We start from the raw sequence: 21073 nt of genomic DNA, 5'->3' as shown, positions 1-21073 counted from the left end.
TTTTGAGTAGGGATTATATTTTTATTTTCCTCCATTTTTTCTTAAATAGTGTCTAGCACAGTTAGATTGAACTTTGTTGATATTCTACTTGTTCCTAGCAAACATATAAAAATTAAAAGGATTATTCATTGTGCCGCAGTAATAAGATTTATCCCTGAAATGTAAAGCTGGATATAAAATAATAGAAATAAGGCTCCTGGGTGGCTCAGTCGTTTAAGTGTCTGCCTTTGGCTCAGGTCATGATTCTGGGGTCCTGGGATTGAGTTCTTCATTGGGCTCTCTGCATTGTGGGGAGTCTGCTTCTCCCTCTACCCCTCCTTATACTCGTTCTCTCTTTCTCTCTCACTCTCTAAGTTTTTAAAATTTGATACCATTAGCAAGGCAAATATTTAATTGTGTAGCTCAAAGTTATTAAGATAACAGTTACTTTTCATACTGATGAATTTTTTATAATGTTAAAGGATTATAAAACACAAAGAAGTGGTTCTTAAGCTTTGTTATCAGGGTCCTATTATATAAAAATTGTTGGGCTTAAAAGCTATTTTAAAGTGGGTTTCTTTATATATGTTGATATTTACCATATTAGAACATAAAACCAATATTTTTAAAAAATACTAATTTTAAGTAACAACAATAAATCCATTACATGTTAATACAGATAACATTTTTCAAGAAAAAAATAGATTAGTGAGAGTAGAATAGTTTTACCGGTTAAAATCTCTTTAATGTATAGCTTCATAGAAGGCAGCTTTATTTTTTAAGATTTTTAATTTACTTAATCTTGAGAGACATAGAGAAAGAGGCAGAGACCTAGGCAGGCTCCCCATAGGGAGCCTGATGTGGGACTCGATCTCAGGACCCCGGGATCACGACCTGAGCCAAAGACAGATGCTCAACCCCTGAGCTACCAGGTGCCCCAGAACCTTTTAAATTTAATCTTAGCTATCACACAGCAAGAATCCTCTGGAAACTACACTGAGAGTTTCTCACTGAACACTGAGAGAAATGAAAAAATGCAAATAACATGGTTGTTTTGTTTTGTTTTAAGAGAGAGAGGGAAAGAGGAGAAAAGGTTGGAGGGAAAGGGGAAGAGAACTTTAAGCAGGCTGAGAGCGGAGCCTGACGAGCTCAATCTCATGACCCTGAGACTACCACCTGAGTGGAAACTAAGAGTCAGATGCTTAATTAACTGGGTCACCCAGATACCCTAAAGGGAAATAACATCTTAACATGATTCTGAAAATACTTTTGATCTCATGGACCGTCTAAAACAGTCTTGGGGGCTTTCAGGGGGCCACACTTTGAAAACTGCTCTATTAAAGTATATTTATTTTATACTGAAAAATTATATTTAATACACAAAATTAATAGATTAAGATAAAACAGAATTCTAAATATTACATTTCTATATTATATACAGTTAGAGAAAATACAGTGAAACTTGCTAATACCTAAAAAATATGAAATACTTCATATTATTTTTAAAAAATTAATATGGAGCATTGCCAGAGAGAACTCAGCTCCTGAGTATCGGATAGATTAAATATTATAAAAAGAGAAAGAGCAAAGTAAGGCAAAATAGAGTTTATGCTGGTATTAGGTACAGTTATCTTCAGGTATTATATAGAATAAATCAATAAAATAATGTTTTAAAGAAGTCAGAGGCTTACCCTGTTAGATTTGAAAATCTATTACCTATTACCAAGTATATGTGATCAAAATGGAAAAGTAGATTGAATGGATTAATATAATGACCTCATAAAAATTAATAACAATGATGGATTTATCCCATTTGATATTTTATTTATTTATTTAATTTTGATATGTATTTATTTGAGAGAGAAAGAGCGCACGAACACGCACAGAGATAAGGAGAAGCAGATTCTATGCTGAGCAGGGAGCCTGACACCGGGCTTGATCCTAGGAACCCAGGATCGTGACCTTAGCTGAAGGCAGATGCTTAACCACCTGAGCCACCCAGACGTTTCTGATACTTCTTTTAAACAATAAAAGTATTGAAAATAAATCTCTATTTGTACTGCCTAGAATTCATTGCAGTAAGTTTTAGACGAATCAAAGCACTGTCTAGAAAGAATACATGTTTGGCCCATTTACCTCAGTCTTGATGGGGGAGATGATATTTGATACCATCAAAATAAGATTACTGTAAAAATGGAACATGTGGTTAGTCTAGTAGTATACATAAATGGGAGTAAGATATTAAGATACTTATGGATGTAAGTATGCCAATTTAACTTCCTTAAGTGGAAATTAAGATGACCTATATGTTAAAAGTTTGTTACCCAAAGTATTTAAAGTATTGGTGCAACTTGATGGTTAGTGGCAGAAACAAGGTACATTCTAACAAGAAGAGAGTATATAGCTCCATTATCAATGAAAGAAATGTAAACTGGAGATAGAATTGTGAAGCTTGCAACATTTGCATGATTTAAAATTTGTGTTGGAAGGAAGTTGTTAACATTATATTAGAAGAAAAATAATAATTTGCTCTACTTTTTTCTCCTTAAAGAAACAAGGTCCAACTAATCCAATGCTATTTCATCTCGTTCGGGATGTCAAACAGGTAAGAGATTGTTTTGGTTTTTGAAAATGCTATTTTAAAAATTGATTATACTTCATCTGTTTCCAAAACACATTTAAATAATATACACCTTAAAAATAGCAATAAAATGACATTTTTTTAGATCAAGATAAAAATAAGGGCTAAATTTCTGGTAACATAGAAATAAAGAGCATAATAAATGAAGAAAAAGGAAAGGTTATGAAATTAAGACCCAGTTTTCTGAGCTTCTAGTCATCTGAGACAAAGTGTGATAAATTTCTTAATACTCATTGGTCAATAAAGAAAGATTATTGACAGAATGTATTTTCTTTCTGTGTCACAAGAAATTTGTTACCTGGGCCTGTAGAAGATATTGAATAAAGACATTGAGGGAAGCACAGGATGGTGATTTTCATGGAAGATTTTGCCAGTAAAAATGCTGAAATGTTCATGTTCATGCATGAACCCTCTCTCTTATTTTTTTTTTTTTAAAGATTTTATTTATTTATTCATGAGAGAAACAGAAGCAGGTTCCATGCAGGGAGCCTGATGCGGGATCGGTCCCGGACTCGATCCCAGACTCCAGGATCACGCCCTGGGCCAAAGGCAGGCGCTAAACCACTGAGCCTCCCAGGCGTCCCTGAACCCTCTCCTAATATGCAGTATTGATCATGACTGAATGTCTAACAGTCATATGGTCTAAAGCCATTCTGTGGTGACTGAATTTGATGACTAATATCCCCCTGCTCTACTATTAGGATTCTTTGTGAATTAATAGTTTTAGACATTTATTAAAAATTGTATAGTCATTTAAAATATTGGTATCCAGTAGTTTTCCTAGTGAAAAGGTATTCATTTAATTAGTTGAAATTTTTTTTAGTTTCTGAACTTAAATGCTTTTTTCTAGAACTTTTTAAAAAAAAAACATTTTATTTGTTTATTCATGAGAGACACACAGAGAGAGAGAGAGAGAGAGAGGCAGAGAGACCGGCAGAGGGAGAAGCAGGCTCCATGCAGGGAGCCCAATGTGGGACGCAATCCCGGGACTCCAGGATCATGCCCTGGGCTGAAGGCAGGCACTAAACCACTGAGCCACCCAGGGATCCCCTTTTTCTAGAATTCTTGATTCAAACTTTTACTTGCTCTTAAATATGAGTATACTATTAACTGAAAAATTAAATAGGAAATGTCATTTTGTTTTAATTTTTTGTGTTTTATTTAATAATAAACTAGCATCCTGTAGGAAGAACTTAGACTTTATTATACTTAAAAATATTTTTTCTTTAATTCAATTTTTTCCATTTATTTTCCTTTATGCCTTCATTAAAACATTTCACATACTATAAAATTGATTCATTTAAGGAGTTCAGTGGCTTTTAGTATATTCACGGTTGTGTGACTATCACTACAATCTAATTTTAAAGTAACTATACCTATTAGTAGTCACTCCACATTCCTGCTTCCTTCTCTAATCTCTGCCTGTCCCCTGCCCTAGGCAACTGTTTATTTTATTTTATTATTTTATTTATTTGTGAGAGACACTGAGAGAGAGGTAGAGACATAGGCAGAGGGAGAAGCAGGCTCCAGGCAGGGAGCCCGATGTAGGACTCGATCCCAGGCCTCCAGGATCAATCACACCCTGAGCCAAAGGCAGACGGTCAACTGCCACCCAGGCATCCCCCTAGCCAACTGTTAATCTGCTTTCTATCTGTATGGATTTGCCTATTCTGGATGTTTCACATTGATTTGTGGTTTCATTGTCGTGGTTAAAATAAAGCTTTTTTTTCTTCCTAGAAAGCTTGAGTGATGGGGGAGATCTTCAGTCCAGGGGTTCCTAAAACACATTTGCATTATGATTTACTTATGTGGGTTAGCAGAAAGAACTATAGTTGTTAATTCTAGAAACAGATTTGTTGGTGCCAGGGTATCTCTACTGGTTAAGCGTCTGCCATCAGCTAAGGTTCCAATCCCAGGGTTCTGGGATTGAGTCCCGCATTGGGCAACCTGTTCCTCAGGGAGCCAGCTTCTCCCTCTTCCTGTCTGTCTCTCATGAATAAATAAATAAAATCATTAAAAATGAAAAGAGATATTATATATTGATTATCTTTACATTGGTAGCTATACTAAACCAATTTTTAAAATTTTTTAAATTTCTATAAGTGAAAAATCCTAAAGTAAAGGCAATAATTCACCGTTTTCTGAACCAAATTAATAAGTTGAGTGCTATCAGTATTGTATAGTTTGAGAAATTGCTCATCATGCTTTTTTAGATAACTCACTTAATTTCCTTTAATTTAATATTTCCCATGTAAGTGAGATCATATGGTATTTGTCAAGTTTTTTGAAAAAAGAAAACTAAAAAATTAGCATGATATCTTCATTTATAAATATATTTGGAAATGGCTCGACAAAAAAACATCTTGCATTTAAGGTGAAAATAATTTTTAATTAGTTTTTAAATCAGATTTAAGGAGTATAAGTATTTAGAAATTTAAAATTTCACAGATGAAACCAAATTAAAAAATTTTTTTTAAAGTACTGGGGCACCTAGGAGTGCCTGAGTGGCTCAGTCTGTTAAGCATCCAACTCTTGATTTCGGTTCAGGTCATGATCTCAGGGTCGTGAAATCCAGCCCCGCATCAGGCTCCACACTCAACTTGGTCTCTGCTTGAGATTGTCTCTCCTTTTCCCTCTGCTGTTCCCTATTGTGTGCACACACTCTTTCTCTCTTTCAAATAAATAAAATCTTTAAAAGGTTTTTTTAAGTCTTAATTTTATGAAATTATGATTAGGGAAATGGAAAGAATGGTGATGGTAGGAGGGCAGTATTGATTAATATATGTAAATCATCTTACAATTAAACCCTTTCATATTATTTAATGAAATTAACCAAATACTTGATTCTGAACAGGCAGTCTTCCAAACTCACAAGTGGCTCATGGTCCAGAAGTTTATTTGTAAATTGATGTCCTGGGAAAATGAAGTCTTAGTTCTAAACGATGTTATAAGTGGTAGTTTAAATCTTAGATGAGGCTAAAAAACTTATAATAACCTATAGTATAGCCAATATAATTTTGGCTAAAAAATACTTATAGGTACTTATGGGCCAGTCTGGAAATTAATTAACACTTATAGCATTATTTTTGCAGGATGCAAGTGATGATAATGTGTCGCTGTGAAAATGAAATACTTGGCTCAAAAAATTCCTTTGCCTTTATGTATGAAGTATGAGGGCATTGGAAAGATCAAATGAACTTATGCTATAGCCATACTTCTGTCCTGAGCACACCTTTGTGACTTCAAAACGTCAGAATCCCCTCTTCTTATAGAAAGAAATGAGGAAGAGATTATTTCCTTCTCCTGTAAAGATAGGTACTAGCAACCCCAGCTTACTGTAACAAGTAAACATTTGTCATTTTGTAGATTAGGTGCATTTCTAGGCCTTTATGAAAATATTGAGAAATATCCTGTCTATATAAAACTAATGTTTTGTTTCCAGGGAAATCTTCCTCCGGGATATAAGATCACCCTAATCGATATAGGACTTGTTATTGAATATCTTATGGGAGGAACCTATAGATGCACCTATACTCGGAAACGTTTTCGATTAATATATAATAGTCTTGGTGGAAATAATCGGGTATGTAATATTTGGGGGGAGGTCTACACATGTACTTTATACACTTTATAAGTTAAAAATTCATAAAAACTCACACACTTTAAAAGTTTAAAATCACTCATATTAGAATGGTGAAAGCATGGTCTTAAAAATACTTTATTTTCAACTATAAGAGTACATAGAAATATTTTGTAACTGAAATCCAAAACAAAGCATTTTTTTCCTGTGTGTACATGTTTGTACATAGATATGAATTGAGTCTTGTATTTTTATGATTTATCAGTATATTTAAATTTGTAAAAACTAATAAGCTTTCATTTTCAGAGATCTGGCCGAAATACCTCTAGCAGCACTCCTCAGTTGCGCAAGAGTCATGAATCTTTTGGCAATAGGGCAGATAAAAAGGAAAAAATGAGACACAATCATTTCATTAAAACAGCACAGCCCTATCGACCAAAGGTATGTTCACATAAATAATAATACCTTTTCTAGATTTTGTTCTTTCTAATTTACTAGTATTTATGAAACAAAAAACTACTTGTTTTAGCAAGAATGAACTTTTGTTTGTAGATATATCTTTGATTATTTATTCTCTCATATGCAAAAAGATATTTATTATGAAGTTAGTGATTCTATGAGTTTTTTTATATTTAGCACTAATAAAAATTTCTAAATGTTAACTGCCTTCTTTTATTCCACTTTAACTTAACATGTGAGATAAAAGTGTTTTATACAAACTTTTCTTCCATTAAAATTATGTTTTATCAGGTATTAGTCAAAATATTTAGGCCCTTTAATTTTGGAAAACTATATTATAATGATTTTTTTTTTTTTTAGAAATACTGTTTCTATGAAACCTGAGCTATAATAAAATTAAGTATATAAAATTTACCATTTTGATTTGTGCAGTTGTATGAATTTGAAGACTAGTGTAAAAGAGATTTTGTAACAATTCTCACAGTAATGTCACATGGCCTTATTAGAATGAATCTTAGACATTTGTTTTCCCTTGAAGATTGATACAGCTGTGGAAGAAGGAAAGAAGAAAAGAGCCAAAGATGAAATTGTAGATATTGATGATCCAGAAACCAAGCGCTTTCCTTATCCACTTAATGAACTGTTAATTTGGGCTTGCCTTATGAAGAGACAGGTCATGGCCCGATTTTTATGGCAGCATGGTGAAGAATCAATGGCTAAAGCATTAGTTGCCTGTAAGATCTATCGTTCAATGGCATATGAAGCAAAGCAGAGTGACCTTGTAGATGATACTTCAGAAGAATTGAAACAGTATTCTAAGTAAGTTAGATTTTATCTTTCAAACATTTAAAAACGACAATACGTTTAAGTGAAGAGTATAGTGTCATGCATTTAGTGGGTATATATATATGTATAATTTTATTGGCACAATTAAAATGTATTAGGTACTTTTAATTATTGTTTGGTTGGTTGAAAGGGAGGGAGAAGGGCAGAGAGAGAGGGAGAGAGAATCTTAAGCAGACTCCTCACTGGGCATGGACTCCAGGGCGATTCTTGGCTCCATCTCCCAACTCTGATCATGACCTAAGCCAAAATCAGGAGTGGGATGCTTAACCTACTGAGCCACCCTCATGCCCCAGAAAGTATTAGATACTTCTTAAAATTCAGAAAGAAACTTTCCTGCTTATGCACATAAAAAGAGGTTGTAAAATTGTTTATAATTCAAGCGTTAAGTATTTTAGCAAGAAAGAAGAAATGCCAGAAGTCAGTTTAATAATTGCACGTACTAGCAATTAATTAGATTAGGAAAAGTTCCATTTGAAGTGGTAAGGAAAAGAAGAAAGTGAGATTTTGAGCTGTGTTCTAAGGAAATGAATTCAACTGGAAGGGCATTTTGTTTTGTTCTTGTTTTTTTGTTTTTTCCTTTGGAAGGGCATTTTGGAAGGTGGAACTACATATGTGGAAGAGTAAAACGGTTCACAGAAGTTTACACTTACAGAATAATGGGAATATTAAGCTGGAAAGATATTTTGTAGGAAACTTTTTGCTAGAAAACAGGATTTACCTCTCCCCAAATGGGCTGCCTTTGGAAGAGAGTAAGAGTTATTACTGAAGATAACTCAAGCAGGGATCTTATGACCACTTACTGGGGATCTAAGATTCAGGTGTTTTTCATAATTAGGTTAATCCCTATTCATTTCTTAATGTGACATATTTTAATATTTTGTGATATCCACCATAGCAGTAGACATCTGGGAACAGAGCTACATGATTCTAATGCCTTATAATTCCCTGAGCGTCAATATTAAAAATAAATGTTATATTAAATATAAATATGAAATATGAAATGAAATTTTGTACGTATAGTGTCTACAACTACAGTTTGGTAATATGAATGTTTTGGCTTTTTCTTTTGATAGTGATTTTGGTCAACTAGCAGTTGAATTACTAGAACAATCTTTCAGACAAGATGAAACTATGGCTATGAAATTGCTTACTTATGAACTGAAAAACTGGAGTAATTCCACCTGCCTCAAGTTAGCAGTTTCTTCAAGACTTAGACCTTTTGTAGCTCACACCTGTACACAAATGTTGTTATCTGATATGTGGATGGGAAGGCTGAATATGAGGAAAAATTCCTGGTACAAGGTATACCTTAGAAACAATTTGATAATAAAGTATGTGATTAGATAAAAAGAGAGAATTAGCCCAGATATCTAGTAAAATGCCTTGATTTATGAGAGTTGTGGGGGTGGCAGTGTTGGCATTTTATCTCAAGTGGCATGAAGTGGCCTCTTTTTTCTTCCTATTCTTCACTCTAAATCCTTTCTGGTGTTGATTATTGCAACTCTCTGAGCTAGAAGCATGGGGCAACAAATGGAAGTATTGGTGTTTACAGTCCTGAGCGGCCATGAAAAAAAGTTGTTTCTTTATGAAAAGATAATTTCCGTATTCTAAAATTGAGGACCTGTCTACTAACTTAATAATTTGTTTTACTTGAATAATTGAAGTACATTAGGTATACCTAGTTTTTATGGAAAGAATTCAGATAAAATGTTGACTGGTTCTTTTGGTTTCATCATAGTGAGAGATACTACTTTAAACTTTCCTTTTCATTATCTTATATCTTAAATAAGGTACAGAAATGTAGAAGGCAGAAATCAGGCAAGTGGTTTAACCATTGTAAATAGATAACAAATACTGATCATCTAATAAAAGTAGTGGTGAAAGATTAACCAATAAAAACCCTGATACACAATTATAATTTCTTTGTGCTGTAGGATATTTTGCAGGTAATAACATAAAATTTTACAAATAAACCTGTTTATAGAGGCACAAGCTGAGTAATTGTGTTATGACATAGAATAGTTGCAAAGAGATTTTGGATAAAATTAAACACAATAGCTTCATAAGACTTGAATTTTATTTAAAGAATAAAACAAACTAATAATTATGAAATCTTTTCTATATCCTCATATCATAGTACTCAATTGTTTTGTTACTCCTTAAAACAATTCAACCTGGGCCTCTTTAAATATAATATGCAAGTAAAAAAATGAAGTTTTTGGTTTTTTTCCCCTATACTAACAGCGGCGGATTGGCTAACTAATAATCAAGATATTTAATACCTTTTAATTCTTTTTATTATTGAAGGCCATTAATTTTAAAATGTAAACTCACATGTTTTTAAAATTTTTAGGTCATATTAAGCATTTTAGTTCCACCTGCCATATTAATGCTAGAATATAAAACAAAGGCTGAAATGTCTCATATTCCACAATCTCAAGATGCCCATCAAATGACAATGGAAGATAGTGAAAACAACTTTCAAAACATAGCAGAAGAGATACCCATGGTAAGGAGGAAAAATATTTTTAAGTAAATACAAACTTTTTACGAATGAATGTATGATAAGTGTTATTTTTATTTTAGGAAGTGTTTAAAGAAGTAAGAATATTGGACAGTAATGAAGGAAAGAATGAAATGGAGATACAAATAAAATCAAAAAAGCTTCCCATTACAAGAAAGTTTTATGCCTTTTATCATGCACCAATTGTAAAATTCTGGTTTAATACGGTATGTTGTTTCTAAATGATAAACTTTAGGGAACCTTTTGTCTAAAGTCCATGTTTATCCATATTTATCTTGATATAACTTAGATCACTGACAAGCCATTTTCCATTTAAAAGAGCGTAAGTTTGGGCACCTGGGTGGCTCAATTAGTTAAGAGTCTGCCTTCAGGTCAGGTCATGATCCCGGGGTCCTTGGATGAAGTCCCACATTGGGCTCCTTGCTTAGTGGGTAGTCTGCTTTTCCCTCTACCCCTCCCCTGTGCTCGTGCTCTCTCTCTCATGCTCTTTCTTTCCGAAATAAATAAAATGCTTAAAAGAGTATAAGTTTAACTTAGTTTTATCCTGGTTGCCATCATATAGAATAATAAATATTAACAAATCTCAGTTCTAATTGGAACTAGAAATTGACTAAACAAAAATTTGGTAACCATATGCCTTTTTAAGCAGCTATGAAATACAAATCAACCACCAAAAACTTTGGTAAAGATTAACCAGAAGAATCACTGATATGTTTTTGTGCTTTAGGATTTTGCAGAGAACATGTAAAAGTTTTTAAATGAACGTTTTTGCAGTGTTAATTTGATGGGGAAAAATAATCTAGATCATTCATATAGTTTTGTTTATTAGTGGCATAATAGTTTATTTCCTTAATCATAGTATGGTACATGTTATTATCTGACATATAATTGGCTTTTCTCTTGCTTTGTGGAAGAGTAATTTTCTCCCCTAGATCAAAGGGTATATATGTCCATGGGGAGTGGACTCATTTTAAGAAGCACATGAGATTAGCTCCAGCTTTTAACCATGGATTGAATGAATGAGTTTTTATTCCCCTCCCCAGAAAAATTCTTAAATTGTATATTTTGTTATTGTTTTGCTGTTTTTCATTTTTGTCATGTTTTCATTCATTTGACTGACTGTTTAAAAATAGACAATCCTGATGTCCAGATAGAAATTTCTTTTTTTCATTTATTGGAGTTTATTTCCCTGCCTTGCCATAGCTTAAATCAAGAATATGGTAGAGGCAAGGAGAACAAGGAGAGGATACTTAGATACAGTTGTTCAAGGGTGAGCGAGTCTGGGTTTTAATATGAAACAAATCTTCAGATGTTATTATACATAGATCTTATTATCTGCCTATAATCTTTTTTGTTAAGAATATCAAAGGTGGAATGTTACCTTACCTAGGGAAAATGACCTTCATATCTGTTTTCACTTTTTGGGATTCAACCTCAGTGACTGGGAGTTAGGAAAATACCAGTTGTCTTTCCTGGGAATAGTATTTGGTTGGGGGAAGGAGGAAGCAGGTAGTTTGTGTTTCTTGATGATGATGGTGGTGATGAAGTTTATAGTATGTTTAATATATTATACTTTAGGTATAGCATAAGTTAAATGGAATTATATGAACTATGCTAAGAACATAAACCTTCTATTATAAAATTCTTCCTATGGGAAGTACTAAAAAGCGATCAAAGTTCTAGAATACCGTATTTATACCCTGGGAACCATTTATGTTTTTTTTTTTTTTTAAGATTTTATTTATTTATTCATAGAAACACAGAGAGAGAATGAGAGGCAGAGACACAGGCAGAGGGAGAAGCAGGCTCCATGCAGGGAGCCCGACGCAGGACCCGATCCAGGGTCTCCAGAATCACGCCCTGGGCTGCAGGCGGCGCCAAATCGCTGCACTACCATTTATGTTTTGATTGATAAATGCAGTGTCTGCACTGAAGCTACTTCTGAAACATTTTTAAAAGATTTTATTTATTTATTTTAGAGAGAAAGCATGTGAGCAGAGGGAGGGGCAAAGGGGAAGGGAGAGGGAGGACTCCATGTTAAGTGTGGAGGCCAATCTGGGGCTCAACCTCACAACCCTGAGATCATGACCTGAGCCAAAACCAAGGTCCAAGAACCAGTCACTTAAATTGAGCCACGCAGGTGCCCCTAAAACTTTTAATGATTGAAGCTTTGAGATAGTTCATAGGGCTTCATTTAGTCTCTTTTGTGTGTTGGATTGAAATTTTTGATAGTAAAAAAATTTATCTTGTCATTAATATTATTCACATTTTGTGTTTTCTTTTTCATTAGTTGGCATACTTAGGATTTCTGATGCTTTATACATTTGTGGTTCTTGTACAAATGGAACGATTACCTTCAATTCAAGAATGGATTGTTATTGCTTATATTTTTACCTATGCTATTGAGAAAGTCCGTGAGGTATGTCTTGTTTTTCCTACCAGTAACTTAACTGTATATGTGGGGGGTGTTGCGTCTTGTTTTTGGTATGTATGCGAGTATGTGTTACTCATAATCAGTAGGTGATGACATAGAAGTGTAGAACATGTGTCATTTTTGGTATTCTAAAAATTATAAGAATAGAGATCAGTATGTTAACTTTGTCACAATTACGAAGATCATGATTTGTCTCAGAAACATAGCCTAGATCTGTTTATGTTTTAGTTCATCAACATTTATATTTATGCTCTTTGTCACTCTTCAAAAAGTATTAATTACACATATAGCCAATCAGGTAAATTATAAATAGGTTTTTACTTTGTTGTTACATTGTACTTCCCACTAAAGTTTGCTCTAATTGCCTATTGAATTATTATTAAAATTTAGATTCTTGTGTCTATCACAGTTTTCAGTTTAAATTGTAAATTTTCTAACATCTTGATTTTGAAAAAAAATTTTTTTTCTTTGAATGTTTATACTTTTTATACAAACTAGTAACTACATAAATATAGTTTCATAATATGCTGACTTAAGACTTCTGAGTTATTTCATGTCTGGCTTTAGATTCAAAGAATACATTATTTTGGAAAAACAAATGAAAGCTGTGTACTTCCCTTCCACTTAGATATCATAGGAATTTATCCTAAGTAGTTTATTATGCATTTTTAATTCCCTTGAGTACCATGATTTATGTTTATAAAATCTGTTTTTTTACCAACATGTTTGAAAAACTAAATTGTTAAATGATAAAGCTGCAAAGAATTTTTGAAATGCATATTCATAAAAATAATTATACCAAGGATTCATTAGATTGTAATAACTGGTTGCCTGTAGTGGGAAAGGAAGTTAATTGGCTAAGAAAAAAGAAAGGAAGGGAGACTTTTTAGTACTTATTTTTATATATACTATTATTTTAAAGCTGTAAATGTTTTACCATTCCCCACGAAAAATAAAAAAAAATGTTTAAAGATTTATTTGAGAGAGCGTGGGGTGGGGGGCAGAGGGAGAGAAACTCAAGCAGACTTCACGCTGAGTGTGGAGCCCAGTGTGTGGCTGACCTGAGCCAAAATCCAGAGTTGTCCACTCAACCAACTCAGCCACTCAGGCACTGCAAATTTCTAATTTTTATATTGAAGAGAAGAGATAAGTATAGGTACTTAAGCCATTGAGCTGTTTACTTTCTGCAAATAAGATGCCTTTAGAAGATTCTACCAGAATATCCTGTTGTTTCAATGAAAATAAAACAACTTTCAGAAGTATATCACTTTCTAGAGATTCTGTTCTCATTTAAAACTTTCAGTTTCGGGCAGCCTGGTTGGCTCCGTGGTTTAGTGCCGCCTTCAGCCCAGGGCGTGATTCTGGAGACCCGGGATCAAGTCCCATGTCAGGTTCCCTGCATGAAGCCTGCTTCTGCCCCTGCCCGTGTCTCTGCCCCTCTCTCTGGTCTCTCACGAATAAATAAATAAAATCTTAAAAAAAAAAAAAAAAAAAGACTTTCAGCTTCTTGGTGTAGGATGACCTTGATTGAATAGGTCATTTATTTGTGGGTATATGTACACAAATATACACATACATATATGGAATGAAGATAAGGGGGATCCCTGGGTGGCTCAGCAGCTTGGCACCTGCATTCAGCCCAGGGCGTGATCCTGGAGTCCCGGGATCGAGACCCACGTCGGGCTCCCTGCATGGAGCTGCTTCTTCTTCCTCTGCTTGTGTCTCTCATGAATAAAAAAAAAAAAAAAAAAAAAAAAAAGATAAGAAATACCTCTCTCTGATATCTAACTGAATTGTTTTAGTGATCAAATACATCATCAGATCCCAAGATAATCAAACATTTTGACAAATACCAAATGACAAATACTGTGTAATTTTACTTATATGTAAGATCTAAAAACAAAAGAAACAAAAGCAGAAACAGCCCTATAAACACAGAGAACAAACTGATGGTGGGGAGGAGAGGTGAAGGGCTGGCTGGGCAAAATGGGTGAAAGAGAATGGGAGGCACAGGCTTCCAGTTATGGAATGAGTAAGTTCTAGGGATACAGCATAAGGAATATAGTCAGTGGTATTGTAACAGCATAGTATGGTAACATGATAGCTATGCTTGTGAGCAGAGCATAATGTATAGAATTTTTTTTTAATGTATAGAATTTTTGAATCACTATGTTGTACACCTGAAACTAATGTGTGTTAACTGAACTTTAATTTAAAAAAACAACTTTGAGGGACGCCTGAGTGGCTCAGTGGTTGAGCATCTGCCTTCAGCACAGGGCGTGGTCCTGGAGTCCCAGGATCGAGTCCCACATCAGGCTCCCCTTGAGGAGCCTGCTTCTCCCTCTGCCTGTGTCCCTGCCTCTGTCTTTTTGTCTTTCATTGAATAAATAATTAAAAATCTTAAAAATAAATAAATAAAACTTTGAAATATTAAAAGATCCATAAAATCTTGTGGTATTATAATTGAATGCTGATGTACATTTTAACAGGAAGAAAGTGATTTCTTAAATAGTTTAATTGAATTTTTTTTTTAAACCTGTAGATCTTTATGTCTGAAGCTGGAAAAATAAGCCAGAAGATTAAAGTATGGTTTAGTGATTACTTCAATATCAGTGATACAATTGCCATAATTTCTTTCTTCATTGGATTTGGACTAAGATTTGGAGCAAAATGGAACTTTGAGAATGCATATGATAATCATGTTTTTGTTGCTGGAAGATTAATTTACTGTCTTAACATAATATTTTGGTATGTGCGTTTGCTAGATTTTCTAGCTGTAAATCAACAGGCAGGACCTTATGTAATGATGATTGGAAAAATGGTAAGTTGAGAGGCATCTAATAATATTAATGGGTTTATTGATATTTTTTTCTTGAAATCATAAAAACCTGCCATTAACATAGTTTTATTTGAACTAGAGAATGTTATTTCATGTTTATTGCCCCATATTTCAAATAGGCCATTCCTCGGGATATTAATTTTTGAAGAAAATAAGTGATGGGATAAGATTAAGAAAACTATATTTTGTTTTATCTTAAAATGTTTTAATTTTTAGATGCTAGTTTCTAGGACTGAGATCAGAATGAAAAAATGCAAATTTGTCAGCTGCCATTTGTGAAGATCTTTTCATCTTTATTGATGCTACCCTAATAATCTAGCATCTGCAGCAGTCTAGTAAAATCTGTTTACTCACAACCACTGTGGCCTATCTTCAATCAGCATTATAATTATAGCTAGAGTAATTTCAAAATGCATATCTGAATATGTCACTTCCCCTTCTTAAAAAAATCTATTATCTAATGCTTTCATATTACCCCTAGAGATCAGTATATCTAATGAAATGTATAATTCCTGCCCAGTTTAAGTATTTTAGAAAATAATGTAAGGTATTAGTAAACTGTCCATGTGGCTTATTGATGAAATTAGGGAGTAAGGGATATAGGGATTCATGGATAGAGATAAATCTGTGGAGGCTTTTATTAAAGTAGCAGGATATGATCTGCTCTTTGAAAGCTTAAGATAGGAATAAAAAGGCACAACCTGACTAGAATTTCTTTTATGATAAGCAATTGTTGATTGTCAGATTGGATAAAAGGGCCTAGCCTGGATTATATAAAACATTGAAAGCTGGGACTTTAGAGAAGAAAAATATAGGGGAAACCACTGAAGAGTCCTCCCTGTACGGTTTTATTTTTCTTCTCTGTAAGAGAAATAAGTTGACATTTCTTTATCTTTCCTTACCATTTCGGATGGACTTTTCAATGGATGGTGGCTGAAAACAGCTAATCGGATTATTTGTTAGATAATGATTTTCAGCCAGTGGGGACAGGCTGAAAAAGTCTCACAGATGTTTCTCTTGCTCAGCTCCAATTCCCCACACTAATCTTGTCCCATTATTATTGTATTTGCAAGATAATGGTAGCTAAACAATACTACCTATGGTTTATGTCTTTAGGTTCCTCTTTCCTTCTATCATCACTGATTGAAACTTTTTTTAAAGTTACAGTCAGGACATCTAATCTTTTCCTGTTATAATATGTCCACTGTCTTGCTCTTTCCCACAGGATTGACCAACTGGCAGGTTTTGTTTTTTAAATGTAGATGTCAGGTTTGATGTGTGATTCCTTATGCATTGAACTGAAAACTCTATAAAGTGTGTTATGCTTACTCCTGCCATAAATTGCTTTTCAGTTTTCAGTGGTCAGAAAGGCAAACACATATTACTGCTTTTGTAAAAGTAACTTTTCCTTCCTTATTCTAAAATTACTATTGTAGAAATTTTTTAGTAAATACAGACTATCAGCAACATCCACTGTTAACAGTGTAGTGTATACTTTTCCATCTTTCAAGACATACAGGAATATAGGTGTGTGTCTTTAACTTCACACAAATAAATGTATATAATAGTTTTATCAAAATAGGCTCATTATATGTACTATCTCATTCTGTCATGAAGTTTTTCACAAAGAATATGGTATTTAAAAGTTTGGTAGGGGATCCCTGGGTGGCGCAGTGGTTTGGCGCCTGCCTTTGGCCCAGGGCCCGATCCTGGAGACCCGGGATCGAATCCCACGTCGGGCTCCCGGTGCATGGAGCCTGCTTCTCCCTCTGCCTGTGTCTCTGCCTCTCTCTCTCTCTCTCTCTCTCTCTCTCTCTGTGTGACTATCATAAATAAAAAAATAAATAAATAAATAAAGTTTGGTAAATAGGAACTTTTCATGAGCGGGGAATTTCTAATCAGAGAAAAAGCTTTGAAAAGCGTAAAAAGCTTGAAGATACAAAAGAAACCTTCCTCACAGTTGATACCATTAATAAAGATTACATTTATGAAAATTGCATGGTAAATGGTAAACTTTTCCCACTCTGTATCTGTACATTTAAACTAGAAATCCTGGGATCCCTGGGTGGCGCAGCGGTTTGGCGTCTGCCTTTGGCCCAGGGCGCGATCCTGGAGACCTGGGATCGAATCCCACGTCGGGCTCCCGGTGCATGGAGCCTGCTTCTCCCTCTGCCTGTGTCTCTGACTCTCTCTCTCTCTCTCTGACTATCATAAATAAATAAAAATTAAAAAAAAAGTTTAAACTAGAAATCCTCATTTTAGATATGAGAAAATGGGATATTTAAATATTTTTAATTAATTAAATTTAGATCAGATATAAGGAAGGTTGTCAAATAGGCTTTATGTGGAAGGTATGAAATCCAGAGACCTGTGACTCATCAGTCATAGACCTTTGAATAATTTTAGGATACTTCAGTACAGATTTAAGTTTTGTTTTGAAGTTTTGATTTGGCCTTTTTCTTTAATTACTGGTAAATAATTTGGATTCCGTAGTATTTCAAGTGTCATGAATAATGTTTTGATGATTTGCCTTTTAAGATTTTTTATTCCCCCTCCAAAATCTTTTATCCCAAGATTTTGTTTATTGAAAACATACATTCTCCTAGTATGTAAGTTAAACTGAAGGCATTATTTGACTATTTTACAAATAAAACTGAATCTTGGAGAGTAATAGGACTCAATTGTAAGTCACAGAGACTCTAACTTAAAAAGAAAATTTACTGGCAGATATAAGACTTTTAAAGATGAAGGATCAAGTCTAAATAATTACACATAAATATTTTGTAATTTCTTCACACAGTCCAGATTTATGGTCCTCTTTACCTTTCACATTCCTGCCTACCATTTCTACTTTCTCTGTATATTCGTTTGAAAAAATATATGCAAATGTCATAATTTTTTAGGTTATTTTATTGCAGTTGTTTTTTTTTAGGTTGGTTTATTACAGTTATTGGTAAAGTACAGATTTATTGTAAATGTAGTCTTGATCTGTGAGGGTTTTTCCCTAGTAGATTATTATTTGTGGATGAATACTACATTGTTGGAGGGAGACAACATTCACTTTTTTAGATATAAATGCTGAGCACTCAAACCCCTAATTAAGTAGTTAGAAATTAAAGTTCTAATATAGGATTTTACTTGACTCATAGAATTCTTGAGTAATGATTCCAAAATACATGTTGTGACTTACTAATAAAAATTAATTTTTCATTGATTTATTAGGTGATAGCTCAAATAGGCTTTTTTTTCCACCTTTGTATTAAAGAATTGCAGACTACCTGATTTGTAAAAGGATTTTTTAACCAAATGGTGTCACTTATTTTTTTAGCACCCATGCTGATACTTCAGTTTATTGTTTTATTTAGCTCTTAGAGCTTTTCAACAGTCTGGGATAAGGGACTATGGTGTAGAGTTCAAGATGGGTGAGAAGAATGCCCTTTTGCGTATGAAGTGGGTAAAGGACAATTATCAAAGGGAGGTAGAAAAGTGAGTCTGAACTTCCAGTATGACAACAGGAAAGAGCACATATGGAAATTCATTTCCTGAAGCTGCCCGTATGTTTATACCTCTTTAAATCTTCATGGACTCAAATGGGCAGACTCCAGTTTGAACCAGTGAAATGACTCATTATATAGAACACGCCTCTGACTTGTCTAGTTTTACAGATCAATTTTTATGTCATCTTGATGTTAAGGTTTATGTAATGATGAGATTTTCCTGAATGCTAATACTAGGAGTCAAAAGATTCTAGTTATTTATTAGAACATTAAAAACTATTTTTAAGATGAAAAAAATTACTGTTGTTTTTAAATTCCCATGTATTTTAACAGTGTTCATTTTTTAACAGGTAGCCAATATGTTCTACATTGTAGTGATTATGGCTCTTGTATTACTTAGTTTTGGTGTTCCCAGAAAGGCAATACTTTATCCTCGTGAAGCACCATCTTGGACTCTTGCTAAAGATATAGTTTTTCATCCATACTGGATGATTTTTGGTGAAGTTTACGCATATGAAATTGACGGTAAGGATTTATGTTTACAAATTCGTTTTTTGGTTATTTTATGTTTTAAAGTCAGAATTGCATTACAGTAATATTACATATTCTCACAAGTCAAACCATTACCAAGCCCTCCCAAAATACAGCAGGTAAGCCTAGAAAACAACTATAAAAATCAGTTGAAAAAGGATTTTAGAGTTTTTTCAGCCACAAATGGAAATCTGGCCTAACCTGGCTTACACAATAAGGTATTTATTAGCTCATGTAACACAAAGTTCAGAGGTAGAGTGGTATTTGAAGTTTGTTAATTCATAGCTAAGGACACCTGTTCTTTTTCATTCCACTGCTCTGTAATCACAGTGTCTGATTGATACAGGTTTCCCTTAGGATTAGAAGACTGTCACTAGCAGTGGGAGGAAAGAGTGGTTTCCGTGGTTCTTATGGGTGAGAAGTTACTTTCCGAAAAGCCCCTTATTGAACCTGTTCCTTAAATCTCATTAGCTCAAATTGACTTCAGCCTGCTTATCTCTGAAAACAGTTGGGGCAAGGGGGTAATAGAATTAACAGTGATTAGAGGATCATGGTAGATTCAATGGTAAACTCTTGAATTAACACAATCAACTGTGAACAAATTTTCTGCATAATTTTTTAAATAATTGTTTAGCTAATGAGGCTAGATAAATTGTGAACATAAGTGATGCTGCCAGCTTTCAGAGATGTTCTACTGATGTCCACATTTGCATTTTAGAATCTTTATTTGGTTAGTTCGCTCTTAATCTCTCTTCCACTTTCTCTCCTGTCTTTACTCCTCTTTCAGCCCATACCTATGTTGCTCCCTACCCACCTATTTATAGGTGATGAGGTCAGGCAATGGCTGCATAGTGGTTATCAGTTGTTATCAGATGTTGTTTAAAACAGTGAGGGATCCCTGGGTGGCGCAGCGGTTTGGCGCCTGCCTTTGGCCCAGGGCGCGATCCTGGAGACCCGGGATCGAATCCCACATCGGGCTCCCAGTGCATGGAGCCTGCTTCTCCCTCTGCCTGTGTGTCTGCCTCTCTCTCTCTCTTTCTCTCTCTCTCTCTCTCTCTCTGTGACTATCATAAATAAATAAAAAATCTCAAAAAAAAAAAATAAAACAGTGAGGTTTTACCAGCGTGGTTAAACTTTCTTTCTGTTCCAATGCTTTTCTTTCAGTGCCATTTTCAGGTTTTCATTTTCTGCTTTTTCTGATGTGGATCTAGTTTAGTCGTTATAGAGCATTGGGTATAGCTTCTTGGTCTCCGTCATTTTCTTCCTTGGGTATTTGCTACATCAAACAGATCTGAATAGAATTAAAATAGATGCATTAAATTTTTTAAGATTGAACCAATCTTGTGTATTCCTTTGCCTGTGAAATCATAGATTTGAAATGATTTTGACAAAGCCTTTGAGTGTTTTAATGGTGCATCTGTTTTTAAATGATCACTAAAGAAATGTTAATTGTATTGTAAACATTTATATAAGATGTCGCTAATTCATGATTATTCAATTCTAATCTTTACCCCACTGAAATTGGTTTGCTTAATTCTTTAATATTCTGGTGGGTACTATAGCTCCTTTTTTCCTTGTTTTTTTTTTTTTTTTTTTTTTTCTCCTCAACTGTGTTTTGGCTTCAGAAACATTCCCAGTGAGGTTAATGAAAAGCAAGAAATTCAGACCTCATCATTTTATTCTTGGGAGGCACTTTAACCACTCTTGCAGCCCTCTTGTGACATAATAAGATAAACTCAGTAA

The 21073-nt window shown here is 34.1% G+C and overlaps 1 protein-coding gene across 3 annotated transcripts in view; it reads left to right on the top strand.

The window, feature by feature from the left end:
- Positions 1-21073, top strand: part of TRPM7 (transient receptor potential cation channel subfamily M member 7) — a 114507-nt gene that overhangs the window by 56692 nt on the left and 36742 nt on the right. For all 3 annotated transcript variants that reach the window (XM_038580409.1, XM_038580408.1, XM_038580410.1), the window contains exons 13-22: positions 2531-2584; positions 6063-6203; positions 6507-6641; positions 7198-7478; positions 8579-8807; positions 9859-10014; positions 10092-10235; positions 12320-12448; positions 15006-15284; positions 19150-19324. In XM_038580409.1, coding sequence (XP_038436337.1) covers positions 2531-2584; positions 6063-6203; positions 6507-6641; positions 7198-7478; positions 8579-8807; positions 9859-10014; positions 10092-10235; positions 12320-12448; positions 15006-15284; positions 19150-19324 — 1723 coding nt within the window. The remainder of the gene's footprint in view (positions 1-2530; positions 2585-6062; positions 6204-6506; positions 6642-7197; positions 7479-8578; positions 8808-9858; positions 10015-10091; positions 10236-12319; positions 12449-15005; positions 15285-19149; positions 19325-21073) is intronic.

This window comes from Canis lupus, chromosome 30 (genome assembly GCF_011100685.1).
Source record: "Canis lupus familiaris isolate Mischka breed German Shepherd chromosome 30, alternate assembly UU_Cfam_GSD_1.0, whole genome shotgun sequence".
NCBI lineage: Eukaryota > Metazoa > Chordata > Mammalia > Carnivora > Canidae > Canis > Canis lupus.
This window is presented reverse-complemented; position numbering and strand designations above follow the sequence as displayed.